At 39.1% G+C, this 20,412-nt stretch overlaps 1 protein-coding gene across 2 annotated transcripts in view; it reads right to left on the bottom strand.

Annotated features, from left to right (window-relative positions):
- Window positions 1–20,412, bottom strand: part of glt1d1 (glycosyltransferase 1 domain containing 1) — a 99,058-nt gene that overhangs the window by 13,619 nt on the left and 65,027 nt on the right. For both annotated transcript variants that reach the window (XM_072587402.1, XM_072587403.1), the window contains 3 exons: window positions 19,904–19,947; window positions 18,615–18,735; window positions 18,108–18,206 (listed from right to left, as the gene is read on the bottom strand). In XM_072587402.1, the coding sequence (XP_072443503.1) occupies window positions 18,108–18,206; window positions 18,615–18,735; window positions 19,904–19,947 (264 nt within the window). The remainder of the gene's footprint in view (window positions 1–18,107; window positions 18,207–18,614; window positions 18,736–19,903; window positions 19,948–20,412) is intronic.

Below are 20,412 nucleotides of genomic sequence, written 5' to 3'. Positions count from 1 at the left end.
ATAAAAAGCAATATTGCGCCATCTATCTGCTATCTGTGAAGTGCTGGCTAGCTGCAAACTCGATCAATAAAATGGGATCTAATTGTGAATGGTGCTGTTTTAGTTTTACTTCCATTTCAATAAAAGGAAAACCTCTAAACCAGGGTGAATTTTAAGCTAGACTTGAAAGAGTTCTGGTACACAGATTAATGCCAGTGCAATGCATATTAATAACTAATAATAGGCATATCAGAGATGGAATACAAAATTTCTTTTAAAAAAATCTTTCATGTAATGTAATTTCTTGCTCATTCCTGAGTGGCTTTCTAGGCCATTTGAATGGCCAGTTAGAGTTAACTACTTTTCTATGCAGTCTCATGTAGACCAGCTAAAGATGGCAGCTGAAAATAATGGTTGCAATAATCAATGACCGTTATTACACAGCTTTATATTCTAGATCTATTATCAAACTTTTAAGCAATTTTGGGCATCCTCTTCTGCACTGTTTTCAAGTCTATGGTAGTTATGATGAAATGGAAAGCTGGTAGACTGATGCTAATATAGCCATATATACTGAAATTATTAACTCTCAGGGACTCATGCAGCAATATAAAATCATATTAGAATTTCTACAGTGTGAAAGCAGGCCATTCTGCGCACTGAATCCACCAACCCTCCAAAGAGCATCCCACCCAGACCCACCCCCACACTATTCACGTAACCCCCCCATTCGCCATGGCTAATTCACCTAGCCTGCACACCTCTTGATACGATGAAGCAATTTGGTATGGCCAATCCAACTAACCTTCACTTTGAACTGCAGGAGGAAACTGGAGCACTCAGACATGGGAAGAATGTACAAACCCCACACAGAGTGTCATCTGAGGCTGACCATTGAGTCACTGTACTGCTCTTTTTTTATACAAGTCGTCATTGTGAATGTGAATCATGGAATCATAGAATCCCTACAGTGTGGAAGCAGGCCATTCAGCCCATCAAGTCCACACTGACCCTCTGAAGGGCATCCCACACAAACCCACCCATCCCTGTAACCCTCTATTTTCCACAGTTAATCCACCTGGCCTGCAGATGCTTGAACACTATGCAGCAATTTGTCATGGCTAATCCACCCAATCTGCACATCTTTGGACTGTGGGAGAAACAGGAGCACCTGGAGGAAACCCACGCAGACACAGAGAGAATGTGTAAACTCCATGCAGACAGCTGTCTGAAGTTAGAATTGAACCCTGGTGTGGTGAGGCAGCAGTGCTAACCACTGAGCCACTGTGTTGTCTTAAAATGTCTGGCATCCAGTCACAGTTTTGTGACATTATTCAGGGTAACATCAGAATGAATTTTTAAAAAAAATCTGCCAGCCTTTAATCATGGCCACCAAATTCCCAAAGAATTGGGGGAGGGATAGGGCATTGTGGAAAAAAGGGAATGTGGAGTTTTACTTGTTTTAATAGCAGCATCTCATTTGAATGTTTGAGTTGGTTTTGTGTCAAGCAGCTGGCCAAACTGAGAGGCTGACAGCTCCACACAGTCAGGCTTTTTATTCAAGTTTGCAGCCAAGCATAGGATAGGAAAGAGATAGTGGGGTGAGGTGGTAAACGTGAGGTGGGGACGAGGACTTATTGAATAACGAGGTGGCAATGAGGGAAAAGGCATTAGGTCATAGAGAGGGAGACAGATTGTAGCAGGTTTACTTGTGAGGTGCGGAAAGAGAAGAAATCCTGCTCCTCATGATCCACAAGGAATGCTGGAAAAGCACTTCCTGCTGCAACTGACTGTTCTAGTTTAGCTGTAAGGTTTCTGGAGCTTCTGGGAATGATACCTTTAGCTGATGAATCTAAATGGCTGCTAAACCCTGGGCCAGACAAGCTCATTAGCATGTTCTAATTTTAGACACACCTCTCTATTCAATGGTAAAGATATACCATTTTCAGCAGCAGCTTGGTCAAGAAAAGCCTCCACTGTTTTCACTGAATACCTTGGAGATAGATAATGTCACCTATGGTCCAAGAACAAAGAAAAACACGAAGTGTAAAAATAGAACTGTATGTCAATATGAACAATTATTTTTTCATGTAAACCAACACTTCCACTCTCGATGTCCATCATGCTAGACTGTGATTATTTAAATGTATGAATTTAGATTGTCATCATGAATAGATACTTCATATAAATACATTTTTAATTTTGCTAGACTTTCAATATCCTGAAAGCAAATTTTTATCAGTAAATTAGTATTACAATTATATACCTACTTTGAGCAAGAAATTTCTTCAGATTTTCTTTAGAAACTGGTCACTTATAGTCCTAGAGTCATAGAGATGTACAGCTTTGGTCCAACTTGACCAGATACCCTCAATTAATCTAGCCCCATTTGCCAGCATTTGGCCCATATCCCTCTAAACCCTTCCTATTCTTATACCCATTCAGATACCTTTTAAATGTTGTAATTGTACTAGTCTCCACCACTTCCTCTGGTAGCTCGTTCCATAGAAGTACCATCCTCTGTGTATAAAAGTTGCCTCTTCAGTCCCTTTTGAATCTTTTCCCTTTCACTTTAAACCCATGCCCTTTAGTTTTTGGACTCCCCTACTCTCAGAAAAATTCCTTGACCATTCAACCTTTCCATGCCACTCATGATTTTATAAATCTCCATATGGTCACACTCGCTCCAAAGAAAATAGCCTCAGCCCATTCAGCCTCTCCCTATTTCTATATGTAGTGGACTGCAGTGGCCCAATAAAGCAGTTCACTACCACTTTCTCATGGCAATTAGGATGGGAAATAATGCTGGCCTAGCCAGCAGAAGTTTCTTCTTCTTGCATATGACATGTTGGTTTTATAAATCTAAGTCAGACAGCAAATTCACAGTACTGTTTTTTTTTGGATGGACTGCCTTGAATCCCGCTGCAAATTTTCACTGCCCAATTCATTCATGATATACTGGCAATGGCCAAATCCCATAAATTAATTTTTAAGTTTTACCTCATGTGCCCCTACCAAACAAAAATTACTGCTTGAGTAAAAATAATTTCAGAAATGACAATTAAGTAAATGATACCATGAAGTTTGTCAGGAATAGAACAATTTGCTGACAGATTCCATATTTTCCACTAGAAATGAATCAAAATGAACAGAAGACAAGAAGAATATGATTGCAGGATGCTGAAAATCTTTTAACCATACTAGTTTGATAAAAATCTAGTACTGAAAATATGTGTAGCCAATGGGACCACAGGAAAGCTATTGGCCCAAGGAGGGAGTGGTGTTGGAAGCTATGCACCAAATAGGTGATGAGGCTTCATAAAAAATCGTCACCCACCGTCGTGATGGTGTCTAGCAAGCATGTGCAAGAGACAATGCTGAAGTGGGTGTACCTGTCTTCAGCTTGACGTTTCGGGCAAAAGCCCTTCATCAGGAAGGGCTTTTGCCCAAAATGTCAATTTCGAACCTACTTGGATGCTGCCTGAACTGCTGTGCTCTTCCAGCACCACTAATCCAGAATCTGGTTTCCAGCATCTGCAGTCATTGTTTTTATCGTACCTGTCTTCAGCCAAACGTCTTCTGTGGTCACTAGCATTATAGCTGCCAGTATTGAGCAAATTTGGTTCACTTCATGGAGGACTGAATGGCAGCAAAGGCAATGGGTCCTGACAATATCCCCAATTTACTAGCAAAGATCTGTGTCCAAGAGCTAGTCATTCCCTTCAGGTCATATGTGACACTGGCATCTACCAGTCAATATAGAAGATAGTTTGGACATTATCTATCTGTTAAAACTAGGTAATTGTAATTCAAATACCATCCAATTATTTTCTTTTCAATCATCAGTAGTGATAGAAGAAATCATCAATAGTGCCAATAAATAAATCCTATTTACAAATAATCTTCTTGCAGTTTGAATTGTATTTTATCAGCTCGCTCTAAAATCCACTACATAGTTGATCCTAAAATGCAATCAGTAGTTAAATATCAGTGGAGGAGGTATGACTGGCTGATGCAAAAACTCAGTTAAAATGAGTACAAGACCAAGAGCCCTAGCAAAATGAGGGTTGGGGGGAAGTCATACAGTGGCTGAAGGGAGGTGTTTCTGACAGCTTTAATGGCATAATTGTGTGATGTCCACATGTTGCCTTGTCTTATTTGTCTTGAGTTATTTTATTGATGACTTTCCTCTATGTTCATTTCAGTTGTAGCACTGTTTACTGATGGATCCATTATTTCACCTCTGCTTGCATACCTTAATGTAGCAGTCCATGACAGTTCACACTCGGATATAAGACCATAAGACATAGGAGTGGAAGTAAGGCTATTCGGCCCATCGAGTCCACTCCGCCATTCAATCATGGATGGGCATTTCAACTCCACTTATCCGCATTCTCCCCGTAGCCCTTAATTCCTTATGACATCAAGAATTTATCAATCTCTGCCTTGAAGACATTTAGCATCCTGGCCTCCACTGCACTCTGTGGCAATGAATTCCACTGGCCCACCACTCTCTGGCTGAAGAAATGTCTCCGCATTTCTGTTCTGAATTTACCCCCTCTAATTCCAAGGCTGTGTCCACGGGTCCTAGTCTCCTCGCCTAATGGAAACAATTTCCTAGCGTCCACCCTTTCCAAGCCATGTATTATCTTGTAAGTTTCTATTAGATCTCCCCTTAATCTTCTAAACTCCAATGAATACAATCCCAGGATCCTCAGCCGTTCCTCGTATGTTAGACCTACCATTCCAGGGATCATCCGTGTGAATCTCCGCTGGACATGCTCCAGTGCCAGTATGTCCTTCCTGAGGTGTGGGGACCAAAACTGGACACAGTACTCCAAATGGGGCCTAACCAGAGCTTTATAAAGTCTCAGTAGCACAACTGTGTTTTTATATTCCAACCCTCTTGAGATAAATGACAACATTGCATTTGCTTTTTTAATCACGGACTCAACCTGCATGTTTACCTTCAGAGAATCCTTGACTAGCACTCCCAGATCCCTTTGTACTTTTGCTTTATAAATTTTCTCACCGTTTAGAAAGTAGTCCATGCTTGTATTCTTTTTTCCAAAGTGCCAGACCTCGCATTTGCTCACATTGAATTCCATCAGCCATTTCCTGGACCACTCTCCCAAACTGTCTAGATCCTTCTGCAGCCTCCCCACTTCCTCAGTACTACCTGCCTGTCCACCTAACTTTGTATCATCGGCACACTTCGCTAGAATGCTCTCAGTCCCTTCATCCAGATCATTAATATATAACGTGAACAGCTGCGGCTCCAACACTGAACCCTGCGTGACACGGCTTGTCACGGGCTGTCATTCCGAAAAAGAACCTTTTATCCCAACTCTCTGCCTCCTGTCAGACAGCCAATCCTCAATCCATACCAGTAACTCACCTCGAACACCATGGGACCTCACCTTGCTCAGCAGCCTCCCGTGTGGCACCTTATCAAAGGCCTTTTGAAAGTCTAGATTGACTACATCTACTGGGTTTCCCTGATCTAACCTACTTGTCACCTCTTCAAAGAATTCCAACAGGTTTGTCAGGCACGACCTCCCCTCACTAAATCTATGTTGACTTGTTCTAATCAGACTCTGCTCTTCTAAGAATTTAGAAACCTCATCCTTAATGATGGATTCTAGAATTTTACCAACAATCGAGGTTAGGCTAATTGGCCTATAATTTTCCATCTTTTGTCTTGATCCTTTCTTGAACAAGGGGGTTACAACAGCGATCTTCCAATCATCTGGGACTTTCCCTGACTCCAGTGACTTTTGAAAGATCTCAACCAACGCCTCCGCCATTTCCTCAGCCACCTCCCTCAGAACCTTAGGATGTAGCCCATAATCCAGGTTTGGCTTGACAAGTGGCAAGTAAAATTTGGCCCACGTATATTTCAGCAGATTCCAACAAAAGAAAGCCCAACGGTCACACCTCATTCTGAACAGCATTATTACTGCTAAGTACTTCAATGACATCACCTTTCATCATCATCACCAAACAGTACCAAACATATACTGCCATCACTATAAGAACTGCGCAGAAGCTGGGAAATTTGTCAAGGATGACTCAATTGCTGATTATTCAAAGCATCTTCACGATATTCAAGATTTATGACAGGAGTTTGATGGAACACATACCCTTGGCTAGGTAGGTGCAGTCACAAAAACACTCAAGAAAGTTGGTAGCAACCTGGACAGAGTAGTTCACATAATCAAAACATCTTACAATAATCTGCAGACTGAACCTGCAGCATATACAATTCGGAATTGTAATTCAGATGCTCTCTCTATAAATCCTCCCAGACCTGCTGAGTATTTAGAACATTTTATTTCTTCTTGAAATATCCAGTATGTCATATTCTGCTCTCATTACTTTATCCAATTTCATTTCCAGGTCTTCTGCTATCTTATTTCATTATCTCATGATGCAATTCTCCCTCCATAATCTTTCAAATAAACTTCCAGCTAGAAACAACACACATTTGCACTCTGTCTTCATATCCTTGTTTTTGGTTTCCACTGAACAACATTTTTTCACTGTTTGGCTTGGTGTCATCCTGGGAATGCCTAGTTTTGGGTTTCTTCTGCGGGATTTGGCAAGTTTCATTTAATAATCAAGCTTATTCATTCATTAGAAGCAGGCAAGTAAATAGCAGCAAAGGAACTGCAAATTTACACAGGAAGTAATAAATGTGTCACGTGTCCTAGACTAAAACTCAATCTAAACCTGGACTGTAAATGTTCCTCATGCTAGGTTTTATTACAGGAGCGAGCATAATTTGTTATTATATATACTCCAAAGAGGGGTACTTACATTTCAGATATTACTGTGAAACTCTGTATTTGTTACTGTTTACATAGCTATTTAAAATTAAGAAATCCACTATGCAAGGTTTGGCATGTTCTGTAGGGTACAATTCCATTTCGCAGAAGCACAAATAATTCAACATTAATTGGGAATGTCATGCAGAGAATCCATAAGGACTCCTAAAGTTTGGAATAAAATTGTCCGGTTGACATTTTTTATGTATCTAATACATAATTTACATGAACTATGACCACTTCATGCTAAAAGCACTCAAAAAGTGAACAAATATTCTACTCTGCAATAAACTCAATATTTCCCCAACCATCAACATCTATTGCAAGTCAGGATTCTAATGTTGTTATGAACTTACTTGTTAAAAACAAAAAATCTTAAGGAAGGTGTTCCTCTTCACTACCTAAAAATAGACTCAATAATGCTGCTGAGCTTTGATTTTAATATTTTACTTAAACTAGTATTCGTGTTACACCTCTTAAAATGACAGGACTGGAATTCATAACCTCATAACTAGATATATTATTATGTGGAGTACACAGAAACTGTCAGAATTTGCCACATAGAAAAATCATGTTTAATTCACAACAAAAGCTTTTCTGCCTATAATTTTCAAATAAAGTTTTAAAAGTGTAGGTTAATGAAAAAGATTACCATTTAAAGCACTCATTAGGAAAATATTGTGATTCATTAAGCATCTCACTTTTATATCTACAAACCTGTCCACAACACTCTAGTCAATTGGTAGACTGACCTAATCAACCCCCACAATCAAGAAATTAGACCTGGCTTCTGCATTACTGCTATATCCAGCTGTAAATGGTGGTGGACAACTAAACAAGAGGAGAGGAGGTGGCTCCACAAATATCCTCATCTGTGATGACAGGGGACTGCAGGATATCAGTGTCAAATATAACGCTGAAGCATTTGCAACCAACATCAGGCAGAAGTACCAAATGGATGATCCATCTCAGCCTCCTCCTAAGCATCACAGATGCCAATCTTCAGTCAATTTGATTAAATGTTTGAATGCCCTGGACATTGCAATGGCTACATGACCCTGACAACATTTTGGCAACAGTTTTAAAGATTGACATAGAAACATCGAAAGTCCTTCTAGCCTGCTCTCTCATTCAATATGATTATGGCTGATCATCCAACTCAGTACTCTGTTCCCATATTCTTTGATTCCATTTGCCATAAGAACTATAACTAACACTTTCTTGAAAACATTCAAGATTTGGCCTCAACTGCTTTCTGTAGCAGAGAACTCCACAGCTCACTACTCCGTGGATGAAGAATTTTCTCTTCCACTTTGCCTAAAATGGTCTACCCTGTATTCTTAGACTGTGACCCTGGTTCTGGATTTTCTGGTTACCAGGAACATTGTTCCTGTGTTTATCCTGTATAGTCCTGTTAGAATGATAAAGGTATCTATGATATCCTCCCTCATTCTTCTAAACTACTGTGAACAAAGTCCTAGGACTTGTGCTCAAGAAATTGTCATGTCCCTCACCAAGGTGATCCAGTATACTACAACACTGATGACTACTCATCAATGTGGAAAATAGCCCAGATCTGACCTATCCACAAAAAGCAAGACAAATTCAAATCAGTCTAACTGTCAATCCATCAGCAATTAAGTGATGGAAGGTGTCATCGACAGTGCTATCAAGTGAACTTATCCAGAAATAACTTTCTCATTGCTTCTCAGTTTGGGTCTGAGAATATTGCTTCACTCTTCACCTCATTACAGCCTTGGTCAACATAGAAAAAAAAGAGTTGAATTCAAGATGCAAGTCAGAATGATTGCCCGAGACACCAATACAATATTCCACCCATTGAGACAACAAACAGCTCCTGTAAACTGAAATCAATGGAAATTGCGGGAAACTTTTCCACTGGTTGGAGTGATGATTGTGGGGTTTTTTTTAAGAATAGATTAGACTTCCTACAGTATGGAAACAGGCCCTTTGGCTCAGCAAGTCCACACCGACCCTCCGAAGAGTAACCCACCCTATATTTACCCCTGATACCATGGGCAATTTAGCATGGCCAATTCACCTGACCTGCACATCTTTGGATTGTGGGAGGAAACCAGAGCACCCAGAGGAAATCCATGCAGACACAGGTAGAATGTGCAAACTCCACACAGACAGTCGTCCGAGGCCGGAATTGAACCAAGGTCTCTGGTGCTGTGAGGCAGCAGTGCTAACCACTGAGCCACCATGCCATCCCAACCATCCAGGATATCACTGGAGTTCCCCAGGATATTGTCTTTGGCCCAAACATTTTCAAGTGTTTAATCAGTTATCTTCCTTCCACTATAAGATCAGAAATGGGAAGATTCATGATTCATCAGTACAATGTTAGCACCATTCCCAACTCCTCAGATACCACAGTAGCCCATGTCCATTTGCAGCGTGATCTATACGACATCCAGGTAGGGTTGATAAGTGGCAAGTAACATCTGTGCCAATGATCAGCTCCAAAAAGAGAGAACTGAACCACCTCTCTTTGATTACCAATGGTACTACCATCACCGAATCCCTTGTTATTAATATCATGGGCAAAATTAAAAATCACACAACACCAAGTTATAGTCCAACAGATTTATTTGGAGGCACTAGCTTTCGAAGCTCTATTGGACTATAACCTGGTGCTGTGTGATTTTTAACTTTGTACACCCCAATCCAACACCGGCTCCTCCAAATCATAATATCATGGAAGTTACCATTGAAATGGACCAGCTAAGCAAATACTACGCTGACAACAGCAGGTTGAAAACTAGGAACTCTGAGGCAACTGACACATTTCCTGACTCCTCAAATCCTGTCCAACATTCACAAGACACATGCAAGGACAGCGATGGAATATGCTCCACTGGCCTGAATGAACGCAGCTCCAGTAACACTAAAGAAGCTCAACACCACCCAAGCAGCCTGTTTGAACAGCACTCCATCTACAAACCTAAACATTCATTCTCTCCATCTTGGACTTAATGGCAGCAACACAATAAATATATAAAATGCATTAAAGCAACTCAGCAAAGTTCCTTTGAGAGCACGTTTTAAAATTGGCTACTTCTACCACCTAGAAGGAAAAGTGGAGCAGACATACATGCAACCACCACATCCTACAAATCCCCATCCAAGTCATACACCATCCTGACTTGGAACTATATCGCTGCCATTGGATTGAAATCCTGAAACTTCCGTCCTAACAATGATGTGGAATGACCCATGCTACAATGGGTACAGAAGACAGCCTACCAACACCTTCGCATGAGTAATTAGGGATAAGAAGGAAATGCTGGACCTGCCAGTGATGCCCAGAACTCGTGAAAGACTTGGAAAACTGAATAAAATAAGAAATACTACGAAAGAATATGAAAACAAAATGACACAAGAACAGAATAAAGAAACCTGCAGTCAGATTATGAGTTGATAGTCTGAACTGTTAATGCATTAGTACAAATGGGCTCCAGATTTGGTGAGGGAGATTTGTTACATCCAAAACTCCTAGCCAGGAAATACAATTGAATGGGAAGAGTTTGTCAGAACTCATGGAAAAGGGTGGATTGACAGTGTGTTCAGGAACTCTTATAAACTGTGGAACAGCACCCTTCTTCAGCCATTTGCTGTTGCAGTTAGAGCAGAAGACTAGGTGAAACTTCAAGGTAATTCAGGTCCTAATTATTAATTGAGATTGAGTTTAAATAAGATCAAGTTGAGTTTTGTTTACTTGCTAAACTGAACCTATTTTACAAATGAAAAAAATAAGCATTCCTTCTGTTTGCATTTAGTTCAGTTAATGCACGTATATTCCTCTATTTAAAATAATTACTTATTTGTAAGTTAATAATCTACACTATTTCTATGCAATAGTTAAGAAATGCTATTACATACAGACATTTGAAAAAATTCTAAAATGAAAGAACTGAAATCTGCAAGTTTAAATCTGGAAAAAGGTTCGGTTGAGGTCAGAGTAAAGCAGATAGGTTAGCCTAGTCATCTGAACCTGAGAATAGATTGCAATATCTTTTGTAACATTTATTATGATGTAACAAATTAATTGTAACATTTCTATATCATTTCAAGTTTGTGTGAAAATATGTTTCATTAATGTGTGAGAGTAACAATATGTGATAATGCAGTATTAGATTCTTGGCACCAGGCTTTTGGACAATGTTTCTCAATTTTTTTTCTCTCTTTGTCCCCACATCAAAGCTTCAAAATGACCACGCCCCCTCAGTGAGACCTGTCAGAGTGGGGACAACAGGCTACAAGAGTACAGACCTGTTAGGGTCGAAGCTTCATCACGGCCATTGCTGCAGCAAAGCTCAGGACCCCAAAATGTCAGCTTGTGACATCACTTGGGTCCCGTCCTCTACTCCTTTGGGAAACCTTCTTTATGAAGTTTGTGAGGACTTCATTAAGAATGCAGAAAACATTTCAGTGGATGGCTCCAGGGATGAGGGATTTCAGCTGCATGGGCAGATTGGAGAACCGGGATTGTTCTTGCTACGGAAGGAAGGTTGGGTGGAAATTTGACTGGGGTGTTTAAAACCATGAGAAGTCTAAACAGAGTGGTTAATTCTCTAGAAGGACATGGGCATCGCTGGCTGGTCAGCATTTATTGTCCATCCCTAGTTGCCCTTAAGCTCACATTGGTCAAGCTCAAGGTCAAGAACCAGAAGTTGCAGGTTTCAAGTGATTGACAAAAGAATCAAAGGTGACATGAAGAAAATATTTTTCTTACACAGAGTAATTTCAAGTTGGAATTAACTGCCTGATAATGTGGTAAAGGCAGGATCAATTGTGGCTTTCATAAGGTAATTGGATAGGCACCTGAAGATAAATAAATTGTAGGGGATACATGCAGGACAAAGACAGTGAAGTGGAATTACATAAACTGCTCTTACAGACAGTTGCTATGGGCTTGATGGACTGAATGGCCTTCACCTGTGTTGTAATAATTCTATAATTCAATGCTTTTGTACAATAGCAATATGGGCAAGTAAAAAATATTTCTCAGCAAATTTAAACCAAATGGCTTTATCTGACAGTATTTAATAGACAGTTTCTCACAATTCAACATGAAAGCCGAGGTTAACTGAGAAGACACTGATCTCTTGCAATCATTTAATACCACATAGGAACTGGAAAATGACCAGCACATTTGTTCAACAATTTACAGAAGAAGTGAGTGACCTCTGCATTTGTGCTAACAATAAAAAGCTTTATTTTCCTGAAGCTCTGCATGACAAACATTCCTACCAGACAGTACATTTTAAGAAATAATTTGGTTAACAACTGTACAAGGTAAGTGCGTGGCAAGAAGGCATTCCACCCTTGCATAATGTAAATCCTTCTGTGTTCTTAAATGTTAACTCTGCTTTCTCTACACAGATGCTGTCAGACCTGCTGAGTTCCTCTGGCAACATCAGTTTGTGTTTCAGATTTCTTTGTTTAATTTTAAAGATCCTACTGTTTTCTGCTTAGAGAGCAGTTGTTTGTTTAAGAAGTTGTGCCTTGACCTTCGTCACTCGCTTTGACAACTGATCTATTGTTAATCATCTCCCTGTGAAGAGTGATGCCTGCCTATATTTTACTCTGCACCTCCTTGCCCTGCAGCCCTGACATATCTTATTATTGAGCTCACTTTTTCTATCCCACTGAGAATCTTTATTCTTCTAAAGAACTCTCTTCAAATCCTTTCACAAAGTCAAAGAAAAGCAAAGACTTCTCTGTCCCATTTTCTTCATGACAGAAGTGAAAGTATTCTTGACCTTCATGTACTTTTCACAATTATGAAATATGGTAGATAAAATAGGTTGAAATAGAAGAACAAGATTGATTTTGTTAGAATTTTATTTGGGAACTAGATAATTGGGGTAAAATGTTACTCTTTCAACTCTGGGACTATTGGATTTTTTTCCCCAACAGCCTCCTTCTATGTCCTGAGTTCAAATTCAGCCCAGTTTGTTTGGATGATTTATTTAGTTATTTTAAAATAACCAGTGCTCCTCCAAACTAATATTATCTGATCTCTTTTCCTGCATTTGGAGGACACTACTGTAGATTATTAGCCAGGATTATGTGCTCAAAAATAATATAAACTTCTCCAAAGGCTGACATTTCTGAGGAAATGCAACATGGTTGGTGATACCCCCTTTCAAATACTCTAATAAATAAAAGGTCCAGATGTCCATTCTCCTGATTCAGGTGGTCACTAAAACTTCCATTACACTATTTAGAAAAGAGCAAAATATTCTCCAATGAATCGATCAAAAACAATTATTTGATTTGTCATATAATGATTGTGTGTGCAACGCTGCTATGATAGAATAGCTACTACAGTTACACAAACATAATTAAATTGATGTAAAATCACTTCAGCTTTGAAAATTAGTGCCACATGGTCAAACATTCCCACGATGCCAGAGGCTAAAACTCTAATTTTATGAAGGAAACATGTACTCAAAATCTATTTAGATTAGAAAATATTGCAACAGTAAAGCAAATTCATGATTACATGAATAGATAGTTACAAGACTAAATGTTTGATGAGGGAAGGGCTGTAGATTTCATATATATGGCCTTCAGTAAAGCATTTGATAAGGTTGCCTATGGTAGGCTGATGGAGAAAGTAAAGTCGCATGGGGTCCAGGGTGTACTAGCTAAATGGATAAAGAACTGGCTGGGCAACAGGAGACAGAGAGTAGTAGTGGAATGGAGTTTCTCAAAATAGAGAACCATGACCAATGGTGTACCACAGGGATCATTTCTGTTGTTTGTGATAGACATAAATGATTTGGAGGAAGGTATAGCTGGTCTGATTAGCAAGTTTGCAGATGACACTAAGATTGGTGGAGTAGGAGATAGTGAAGGAGACTGTCAGGGAATGCAGCAGAATATAGATAGATTGGACAGTTGGGCAGAGAAATGGCAGATGAAGTTCAATCCAGGCAAATAGGAAGTGATGCATTTTGGAAGATCCAATTCTAGAGCAAACTCTAGGGTAGATGGAAAAGCCCTGGGGAAAATTAATGTAGAGAGAAATCTTGGTGTTCAGGTCCATTGTATCCTGAAGGTGTCAACGCAGGTCGACAGAGTGGTCTAGAAGGCATACAGTATGCTTTCCTTCATTGAATAGGGTACTGAGTACCAGAGTTGGCAGGTTATCTTACAGTTGTATAGGACTTTGGTTCAGCCACATTTTGAATACTGTGTACAGTTCTGGTCACCACACTATCAAAAAGGATGTGGATGCTTTGGAGAGGGTGCAGAGGAGGTTCAGCAGGATGTTGCCTCGTATGGAGGGTACGAGCTATGAAGAGAGGTTGAGTAGATAGAGATTATTTTCATTAGAAAGACGGAAGTTGAAGGGGGTACCTCATTGACATCTACAAAATTATGAGAGGTACAGATGGGGTGGATAGCAAGAAGCTTTTTCTCAGAGGGGGGACTCAATTACTAGCAGTCACGAGTTCAAGGTGAGAGGGGAAAAGTTGAAGGGAGATATGCGTGGAAACTTCTTTACGCAGAGGGTGGTGAGTACCTATAACACATTGCCAGCAGAGGTAGTAGATGCTAGCACATTAGCGTCATTTAAGATGTAGCTAGACTGATACATGAATGGGCAGGGAGCAAAGGGATTCAGATCCTTGGAAAATAGGGGACAGGCTTAGATAGAGGGTCTGGTTCGGCACAGGCTTGGAGGGCTGAAGGGCCTGTTCCTGTGCTGTAATTTTCTTTGTTCTAAATTACACTTTTAAGATGAGGTGATTGCTGTAAATTCAGTACTTTCATTCGTGAACACAGAAAGAGCCTAATTGCAGTCCTGAGCAAAGGGAATATGTAGCTTCAAAACTACCATGTCCACATGCTAAGCAAGATCATTGTTATTCATTACTAGTATTCGTAGCTTACTAACCTTTTGTGTTGACATGAAGGCTAGTAACTATCTTAACTGAAAGAAAATTAGTATCAATGAGACCCATTCAAAAGATTTTGATATTAACTTGGCCAGGAGCAAATATGTGTTTCAAACAAGGTCAGCACGATTCTCCAGCCAAGATTCAGAAAGCTGGATAAAACAGGCCATTCCTGTATCACCATTCCTGCAGGAATGGATGCCTAGCAGAAATAGCTGCATCAGTCCCTGATGCCTCAGCATCAATATTAATTACACTGCAGCAGTGGACTGAAATGATCAGCCTGGTTTTACCTGACAATTACCAGCAACTTCATGGCACAGTCAATGACAACGTGTAATCAGCATAGAATTTCACCATCTTCTGGTTTGGCTACTTTTCAATAATTTCTCTGTTAAAACTGAGCAGATGAGCTGCTCACTGAGGGCAAATTTGAGTGGTTTAATGACACCCTAGTCAGCAGTCATTGGTCTTTGATTCTTAATTGCTATAGTAAACTTGCAATTCAGCCAACATTATCCAATATGAACCCTGATTGACTCTTAACTGCAGAACAGTTCTGGGTTCTACAATAAGCAAGGTATACATTCAATGTGACTAGCAGGAAGCCAATCTAGAGCACTTGAGAAAGATAACATTTCTTCAGCTAATAGATCTGTTACGCTTATATTTCTAGTTGTATTGACATCTTTCGCTGTAGTTGTAACTATGTCAAAAGGGAACAATTTAATTGAAGTAGGCTACAGCTCACACAATGCAATTAAAAGAACAACTGAATTAATATTTTGGAGGGCTCTTGTGACACAGTAGTATCCTTACCCAAAGACATTGGTTCAAGTTCCATCTGTTCCAGTGATGTGAATAACATCTATAAATAGATTGATTAGAAAATACCTTGAATAAATGTTTCTCTGTGAAGTTAGGAGAGGGATTTGACTGTTAAAATAAGTTAGAAGGTGTTTTAGCAAATATAACAACCGTTAAATGATAGATCAACTTTTTTTTCCAATTGTACGAATGTGTTGCCTATAATAGGAGAGCAAGAGGTAAGAGTAGGATTAGACCTCAGTCACTGTTACACCAATAATATACCTAGCCTGGCGGAAGCTATATATAGATCAAGCATTAGTTTAAAAACCAGTTTATTCTGTGTTGCACTTTGTTTCCTAGAAAATGCTATTATAAAACAAAGCTGCAATCATTAGCAAATTTTCTTTTGTCCAGTTTCCAAATACCAGTAAGAATATTCCGGCCAGGGTTAATTATATTTTCTTCAATTTTATTTCACCTAAAATAAAAACAGTCCAAAGTACCAGGGTAAAGAATGGGAAGACAGAGAAAAAGAAACAGAGCATAATGCCATCAAATTCTCCACTTAAATGTACAGATGAATTTCTGTTTGATTTGTACAAGCACTACTTTGTAGAATAAAGTACTTTGGAAAATGAAGAATTTCTCAGTGTGCAACAATGCTGAAAAATTAATGTTGTATTGTAAATTATCAAGTCTTAAATGGGCTTTTTAAAAGTTTCTTTGATAAACGTATCTGACAAAAAATTCTATATTGTTTTATCGAATTTTTCAAATTAACATAATGCACTCCTACGAATACAAGAGAAAAAGTATGCAGGAAACCTGGATGTTTGTAAATAACTAGTTTCTTAATCAAAATTCAACAGCCACACAACTGATTTTCTGTTAAAACAAGGCTCTACATTGTAGAAATTGACCTTTGAAGGAGTGCAGTGCAAATTCACCAGCAAGTTAAGGACATAAGAAGTAAGATTAGCAGTAATAGGCTGTATGCCTCTTCGGGCCTGCTCTGTCATTTGTTAAGACCATGGCCGATCTTTGATCTCAATTCCACTTCCTCAATTTGATTCCTTAGATGCATTGATTCCCTTAAGAGTCCAAAGATTTATCAATTTCAGCCTTCAATATACTCAGAGATTGAGTATCCACAGCATCTTAAGGCGACAGAATTCTAAAGGTTCACAACTCATTAAGTAAGTTTTTTTTCTCAATTGTCAACCCCTTATCCTGGAAAGATTACCCTTTTCTGGAATTTCCAACCAGGCAAAGTAGCTTTCAACAACGATCCTGTTAAACTGTCTCAGCATCTTAGTCAAATTCAATTAGATCAACTCATTCTTGAAATTATAGAGAATGCAATTCCATTTTACTCAATCTTGCCTCATGTGATAAATGTCTTATCGTCAGGAATCACTCTAGTGAACCTTTATTGCATCTTTTTCTAAGGCAGACTGTGGCTCACCCCATTAATTAAATTTAGGACATTTGTACCCCAAGGTATGGCTGTATTGTGAAATGTAATTTATGATAAATTAGCACAAGAATGGCTCAGATTAACAGAATATTTAAATTATGCATAAAATAATTTTAATCAGAAGAAATCTATTTAAATAAAACATAATCAGCAGTTTTGTCAGTATTCACTTAACTGCATCGTCATTACCCAGGATCTTCTGGCAAAATAATCTGATTTTTAAGACGTTTAGGTCATCCAAGAATTAATACTGAAAGCTTTATGTATTTCTCTCAAATCCAAATGTGCTATTAATTACACAAGTGTTGTGTTATGGTTTTGTTAAGTAGAAATTTAGCATTGTTAATAAATTATATTGAAATTCCAGGATCTCTTGGGTGTGGCGTGGTGGCACGGTGACACAGTGGTTAACACTTCTGCCCCACAGCACCAGGGATCTGGGTTTGATTTCACCCTCGGTCGACTGTCTGAGTGGAGTCTGCACATTCTCCCTGGTCTGCGTGGGTTTCCTCTGGGTGCTTTGGTTTCCTCCCACAATCCAAAGATGTGCAGCTTAGGTGAATTGGCAATGCTAAATTGCCCATAGTGTTCAGGAATGTGTCGGCTAGGTGCATTGGGAAATGTAGAGTAATAGGTTAGGGGAATGGATCTTGGTAGGATACTCTTCGGAGGGTTGTTGTGGACTTGTTGGGCCTAATGCCCTGATTCCACACGGTAGGCATTCTATGAAAATTTTGCATTAGCTAAATCACTAATGTCACAATTACTTCATAACCAAAAGGTCAATGCTTGTGGGGGTTGGGGGAAAATTACAGCATTTTTATTTCAGAAACTAAATATATTGGAAGACTTCAAGACGGGGGTGTGGCAATCAAGTGTATTTACAGCTCCAGTCATATAGCATCAGTGTAAATTCAAACTCTAATTTAGTACTGATTGACTCATTTGAGTCAGATGGAATGCATTACAAGCTTTGGGTTGAACCGTGGATGATTTCTGAGCCAATTTGACCATGCCTTGGCACCATAATCAGAGCATAAGATTCCTCTTGTCCTATTTAAATTGTTCATTACTTACTGGTGGATCGAAGAAGAGAAGTCCTGTGTGTTCGTGTTTTACTATGGCTCTGTTTCCAGATATATTTCTTGCCAGCACTGGAACATTAAGGTCCATCGCCTAAATACAACAAACCCCATTCAAAAAAAAGAGGAAACACGTGCCAGTCATCTTAGCAAAGCAAATGAAATAAAAGTAAACTGAATTTATTTTGAATCTTTCCCAATTTTATCCTGTACAGATTATAAGTCACAACACACTACGTCCCGGTCAGAAACTGGTCAATAAATTTCTTCGTAACATTACTGATGTTTTCCCACAGCTAAATGTGCATTTTATGTTTCCTTATATAAAAGAAATCCATTTAGCTCTAAAAACACCTAAGTTCTATGTCACAACTAACCTTAGAATACACATCTACTGATGTTATAGTTGAAATGTTAAAAAAACTAAATCATTTAAGTTAGCGAAATTAATAAAAACATATTTGTTTATGAAAGAAAATTAGGTATTTCAGAAAATAAGAACCTCGAGAATAGTAGAAGACATTCCTTCAGAGATAGAGCTATTTACAACAGCAAAAGAATCCCTCATGGCAGCTTGCAGTTCTTCCTGAGGCTTCTCTGAAACTAGATAGACCCCAGAAGCACTATAAAATAACAAAAAAAAATTATGTTTAATCTTCATTGAATCAAATGCAAATATTGCATGTCAACAAAAGATTTTATAATCAGTTAACTTCTATTTGTGATTGTGATTTTGATTTAGTTTTCTTGAAATCTGGAACAATTTTTGTGCCCTTTAAATCATTAAGGTGAGAAATGACAGTGCTGGATCATGAAAGGCTATATCTATTTTGAATAACTATTAAGCACTCCAAGGTCATGAATAATATGGTTAAGGAATAGAATACTGATCTGAACTTATCAGAATTTCTATGTTTTCATTTGGAGAGTCATAGAGATGTTCAGCATGGAAACAGACCCTTTGGTCCAACTTGTCCATGCCCACCAGATACCCTTAATGAATCTAACCCCATTTGCCAGCACTTGGCTGAGATCCCTTGAAACCCTTTCAATTTATATACCTATCCAGATGGCTTTTAAATGTTGTAATTATACCAGCCTCAACCACTTCCTGTGGCAGCTTGTTCCATACACATACCACCCTTTGAGTGAATAAGTTGTCCCTTCAGTCCCTTTTAAATCTTTCCCCTCTCACCTTAAACCTATGCCCTCTGGTTTTGGACTTGCCCACCCTGGGGAATAGACCTTGTCTTTTTACCCTATCCATGCTCCTCATGATTTTATAGACCTCTATAAAGTCACCCCTCAGCCTCCGATGCTCCAAGGAAAATACCCCAGTCTATTGAGCCTTTTCCTATGGCTCAAATCATCCAATCCTGGCAACATCCATGTAAATCTTTTCTGAATTCTTTCACATTTCACAATATCCTTCCCATAGCAGGGAGACCAGAATTGAATGCAGTATTTCTATAGTGGCCTAATCAATCTCCTGTAGAGCTGCAGCAAGACCTCCCAACTCCTATACTCTGCACTGACCAATAAAGGCAAGCATAAAAATTTGCTGTACCAGTGTGAATTTCTCTTTTTCTCAATTTCTCAAAAATAACTAATTATTCCATCAATCAAGTTAGCAACAAACCATGTTTTTTTTCTTTACCGCAATGTTTTAGAACAGAAACACGATTCCAATGTGGGATCAACAATAAAAGACAAATAAAATATTTCAGAGAAGCTGGCATTACAGAAATGAATACTTGCTCATTCAATTCAAAAAAGTTAAAATTAGCTTACCTCTTGACCTTGGCTTTCACCTGCTGTGTGAATGCTGCATCAACCTGCAAAGATCAGTCAAGCAACAGATAAATGTGACCCTCCTCTTTTGGAACATAACTGTACTTGTCTCTTAGATAATGGATATGCACGTATGGAGTCAGCTATTACGAGGGGGCATAGCTTTAAATTAAGGGGTGGTAGGTATAGGACAGATGTTAGGGGTAGAGTCTTTACTCAGCGAGTCGTGAGTTCATGGAATGCCCTGCTAGTAGCAGTGGTGGACTCTCCCTCTTTATGGGCATTTAAACGGGCATTGGATAGACATATGGAGGATAGTGGGCTAGTGTAGGTTAGGTGGGCTTGGATCAGCGCAACATCGAGGGCCAAAGGGCCTGTACAGCGCTGTATTTTTCTATGTTCTATGTTCTTAAAATAATATATTTTGAAACTGTATAGTATTTGTCATGGCCAGCATTGTTCCCTCTGCTATTACCAGCAAAAACTGATTGACTGACTATTTATCCTTT

Source organism: Chiloscyllium punctatum, chromosome 17, assembly GCF_047496795.1.
Source record: "Chiloscyllium punctatum isolate Juve2018m chromosome 17, sChiPun1.3, whole genome shotgun sequence".
NCBI lineage: Eukaryota > Metazoa > Chordata > Chondrichthyes > Orectolobiformes > Hemiscylliidae > Chiloscyllium > Chiloscyllium punctatum.
Note: the sequence above shows the minus strand (reverse complement) of the source record. Positions and strands in the feature narration are given on the sequence as shown.